A 5,153-nucleotide genomic window follows, 5' to 3' on the forward strand; every position below is an offset into this window, starting at 1 on the left:
GCTAAGCATCTGGCAGTCGGGCATAGCTTACTTTAAATCCGGTGGAGGATAACATCAATTCCATTCTTACGCTGCACGGTGACGAGGCGGCAAAATGATGATCTGCTGAAGGGGGAACTTGTTCTCCCGGATGAGTCACATTAGCCGTCAGGCCGATGACATACTCAATAATAGCTTTCTGATTAGCAAGTTTAGGAAAAAGAGTGCTGAATTTAGTTGGTGTCTCTGCTGAGGGTACTGAATCTGAATTTGATTCGGATTCTGGTAAGTGTTGTTTTACGACATTGTAGGTTTAACTTAAATTTCAATTAACATATAGTTTTCTGTTATAGCTTTTGTTACCCCAAGTGATTATATATAATTTTTGTCGTCATTCTATTATTGATACAAATATTTCAATCGGTTGTCGTTGAAGGTAACTCATCTGCGCCAACATTTTTGAAATCCAATTCAATTGGTGGATCCCAATCCCCTCCATCCTTCTCTTCAATGCAAATGTCATACAGAACGGCTGTAGCACCAATAATTATCTTTGATAACTCGGCGTTTACTCGCATTCCTAACGACAATATGGAAAAATTTATTTTCCACACACCGTAAGACATTGATTGATGACATGACAAAGACAATTATTTGCAATTGTGAATCGCAAATTGTCTGAACATTCCATGAAAAGTATCCTTTGCTATTAAGGAAGCGCTCAGAGTTTTTTACTGAGGACTGGAGACTGGATTTTCACATGCGTGCAGTCAATCGATCAATGGAAATCTGGGAACTCTATAGAAGTTTTCTTTCACTTTTGATTTTGTGGCAATATTTTCGGGAAATCTCATATTCCTCGGACGCAACCGAGCAGTAGTCTCTGAAACTTGTCTCGCAATTGTACAGGCAAATATTTTGCTTACTCCTACAAAACTCCAACTGATATGAGCATATTTCGAGTGGCATAAAATCTTAAACTCAGAAGGAATTTACTTGCTGGTGAAATAGCTCTATTCCGTTCTGTCTGAGACTTGAGATAATTCATAATCAAATGCAACAGTGTCTCACAGGTTTGCATTTGCATTCTAAACCGAGTAAAAAACTCTAGACCGGTGTATTCTATAAAGTAATTGGGTCTAAAACAAGTATAATTTTTATCAATGTTAACCAACAAATATAGTCCAAGGTATTGGTATTCACTTGCCGATTTTTCAAAACCTTAGGTCTCCGAGGTGTTACTGTCAACATGTTACCAAATATATCGTCTTCATCAGAATCAAATACAGACATATTTATTCCCGCCATCGTAGTAAATCACAATTTCTTAAAAATGTACGACAAAGTTGTCCATATATGAAGAAAGTGTAGCTTATGAAATAAGAAGCTGTCACTCATTGACCAATAAAACAAAGGAACATCTTTATTTACAGTATATCCGGCTCATTTCACTGGTATAAGTTATACCGCCATTTTACAAAGATATACTGAGAAGAGCTTGTTCCTGGTATATGTATACCGCAATTGTACATTTGGGCCTTAGTGGGTAAACAGCGAGGCAGGAGTCCCACCCAACCGAGAGCGCGAAACACCAGCTCTGGATGGTGCGTAAGAAAGGATTTCCCAAAACTTATCGAGAAAGATTGGTGATAATTAACATGTTTTTGTCTCTGTTCTATTTCATACTGGTACGTTTCATTCAGGTACTGGCTGATAGTAAAATTACAATAAACTTACAAATTTTCAAAAATTTCCAATATTTCTGGCGATGCGGGATCCCTGTCACTAAAAATTTCCGGGGCTTGAGACCTCAACGTATAGAAAAGTTCGATCAAGTTTTTCGTTTGTTCTATGCTATAGTTGCAGGTGTGTAGAAATCTATTTAATAACACTTCACCTAAAAATATATCACTCTACAGGTTAACTTACACAAGTTTTAAACAGTATAATTTAGAAACAATGTTTACAGATGTTTCCAACCAAACCCGATTTCAGAATATACTGGGTGTTCTAGCCTAAAATGCGTTGATCAAAGTTACAAGGGTTGCTCCAGATGTATCAAAAGGTAGATTTTAACAGATTTGCTACTATAACCATATTTAAACTACTCATTTTTTTAATTAAATATTTCCATCGTGGAAATGAATTTGAAATCTGAGCTGAAAACAATATGCTCCTCAGTGTTGGAGGTCCAAAAGTACTCCAAAAGCACTGGTTTTGGAGTTTAAATATATTTTATGTGTAAATGGGTAGAGAACATAATTGCTAACACGAAAAAAATAATTCAAATTATTCCATGTTGTGTCGATTCAGTTCGGCGAGGATTTCTAATTCATTCCTTCTTTTGTAGAGGGTTTCCATAAAAACTTAATGTAACTGTATAATTGCTTTGAACTTATTTGTAAAGGCATCAAATTGACTTCATTTGGGTTAAATGCACGTTTTGATACCTTAGTTGGATTTCCAGTTATAACCAAATTACATAATTTTTTCGAAAAAATTGATCATTGGAAATAACATCAATAACAAATCAATTCGTTATAATGGACGCCTCTTCTGTGCATTTTGTTATTTGATGACTGCGTGGCCCAACTAGATATTATCAGAGCAGTGTTTTGCAAAACGTAAATTAAGCAACTATGAATTACACTTTTTCATAAATAACCTAACACATATAATTTTGTTTAGAACTCTAAGTGAAAAAAAAACTTTGTGAAATGGACATTTCACTTTGCCTTAAAGATTCGATATACTCAAAATCAAATTTATAATCTGATATTTCTCATTTAAATTAACAAAGGACTTTCACTGAACTCTCGAGCTAATCAAAGCAAGTTGTTAAAAACAGTTGTTTCTGCGCAAAATTGTAAAACGCCGTAAAAAAATGTGAAATGCCGTAAAAAAATGTGAACATCATTTCACGTCATTGGATAAGTGAGCTTAGAAACTCTGGATAAAGAAAAATATGTTTTAAATTGCTTTCGCCTTGCAAAAAGCCGAAATCCAACCTAATAAATTATTTATAGGCACTAACCGATATGAATTTCAGATAGTAAAAAAATAAATAACAGCCAAAGATCAGGCGGAAATGAAAACTTTAACTTTAAGAAAAAAGACATGCTTTTACAGATATTCATGTAAATTGAATCATTTATGCGCGAAAAAAAATTGAATAATAAATAAATAAATAAATACTGAAAAATTATTAATTGTAATAATGACGTTTTTCGTTAGGTCACGTTTCGCGCAGCAATTTGCAAAAGCTATTTCAACCCCTTAACTACCACCCCTTTTCACCACTTCCAGTATTTCGTGCCATTATTTTTCTACAAGTTGGAGCCTCAACAACATTTTCCACCGGGCCCTTGACTTATAATATACGTTTTTCTGAAAAAAAATATTTGCACTTGTCTATTAGGAAGCTGCGAGCTATTAAATACTGTATATATACTGTATGGTTCTGTTTGCAGATATCAAATATGTTTCTGAAATGTTAATATTTGATTTAAAATATGACTAGCTCATAAATTTCATAAAAATAGAAATGCTGCGATCTTCTAAAATCCACTTTCTGGAGCATCAAGACCAACTCCTACAACTTAAAACAGTCCGAAGTAATTTACCATAGGATGAATTCGTTTGTTCGGGTAGAAATTAATTCAGCTTTTGACGAAATAGTATACGTTAATACAAACACTAACTTATCGTAATTTAAGACAATCTAGTTTATACTAAGACAAACTAGTTCATCCTATCGGTCTTCGGATGACCCAGTTTAACCTGAATTGGTGTTTGACCGGTAACGTAAATCTATATCATCGAGTTAAAAAAAAAGAGTTTGAAAGTATCGTTATAAGTTATTGTTTCTTAATATTTAGAATTTAATAAAAAAATACCTTGACTTTATTTAATAGTTCATGTAAATAACCTGTATATGAGTACTACTTACTTATGTTTTGCGGCAAGTGATTCTGTTTGGATAACCACGTTTTAATGATGTTCAAGTGACTGGACTTATTAGACGGGTCCATCTTTCTCGATATTCTTATTAAATCACGGAGACCGCGTCACTTCAAACAGTAAATATTTAATGTTAAACCTAAGTCCAACACAATTGCGTTCCACTTTCACAAATCTTCAGCCAGCGGTTCGCTTTCTACTTTTTAAATGTAATCTTAATTAAAATACTTCAGTTCAAGCATATCTTATTGATAACATGCGTTTCGATGGTTGTTAATTAAAGTCACTGAATTTCCAATTTACATTCAATATTCGTTTTTTTATGAATTATTTAGTATAAACCGATGATTCGAATAAACTTGGGTGCATATTTAAAATACAAATTAATTTCGTTGAAAACTGGTTTTAACACTTTTACGGTGCTTCATGAGTAACAGTGATGCTTAATTTATGATAAATAGCAAAAGTTTACTGTATCTCAACGATAAAATAGAGCGTTTTTGGTTCACCGCTATTATTTATTTCGAAATGGAATCCTCCCCTGCAAGGTAGACAGTTGACGCGCATGTTTAAAAAATATTGGCTTTGATACAGGGCGCGTCATAGAAGTTGCTACACAAAAAAGGAATGAATATCGATTTTACGACGAAAAAGGGGACTATATTGACATATGCTATGGAAAATATTGGCTTATCTACGATTAACAGATAATAAAGTTATTTCGGCTGTGTAGCTGATAAAGTAATGACTATAATTAATTTGTTCAGGTTCACTTACGGTTAAAACATTTTCTCAGCTCGTAGATATATTGGAAAACCACTCAGATAGAGTTGAGCTGTTAGATATTGATATTGAACCTCTAGGAGGTACCGAAGGTGACACTGATGAGGACAGCGACAAGTCTGACGATGACCACGAAGGTGATATAAACAACCTTCCAAGACAAATTTTGCGCAAAGGAGGTGAAATAAGAGTCCACGCAGTCATGCAGTCGACGATGAATATGATGCCCATGATTTGATCCCACTTGCACAACTATTTCCACAAGCTGAACTAAGCTGTAAGAAAAACAGAAAATTCGCACGCGCAAAATCACACATTTTCCATAAATTCGATTTGTGAACCTCGTGTGCCATCTGCCAAAGCACTTTTGGCAGAAAATCCAATACATTTTTTTTACAGTTTATACCAGACGAATATTTACTCCCAACAGA

The 5,153-nt window shown here is 34.2% G+C and overlaps 1 protein-coding gene across 1 annotated transcript in view; it reads right to left on the reverse strand.

Moving 5' to 3' along the window:
- The window catches only part of LOC109546348 (alpha-tocopherol transfer protein), a 9,253-nt gene extending 4,557 nt beyond the window's left edge, over positions 1–4,696 (reverse strand). The window contains exons 1-2 of the mRNA XM_048668023.1: positions 3,929–4,696; positions 1,717–1,876 (exon numbers count right to left, since the gene is read on the reverse strand). Coding sequence (XP_048523980.1) covers positions 1,717–1,876; positions 3,929–4,010 — 242 coding nt within the window. The 5' untranslated portion in view covers positions 4,011–4,696. The remainder of the gene's footprint in view (positions 1–1,716; positions 1,877–3,928) is intronic.
- Between the last annotated feature and the right edge of the window lie 457 nt (positions 4,697–5,153).

Source organism: Dendroctonus ponderosae, unplaced genomic scaffold (assembly GCF_020466585.1).
Source record: "Dendroctonus ponderosae isolate FM_Combo_2020 unplaced genomic scaffold, Dpon_F_20191213v2 Dpon_F_20191213_7, whole genome shotgun sequence".
Classification (NCBI taxonomy): Eukaryota; Metazoa; Arthropoda; class Insecta; order Coleoptera; family Curculionidae; genus Dendroctonus; species Dendroctonus ponderosae.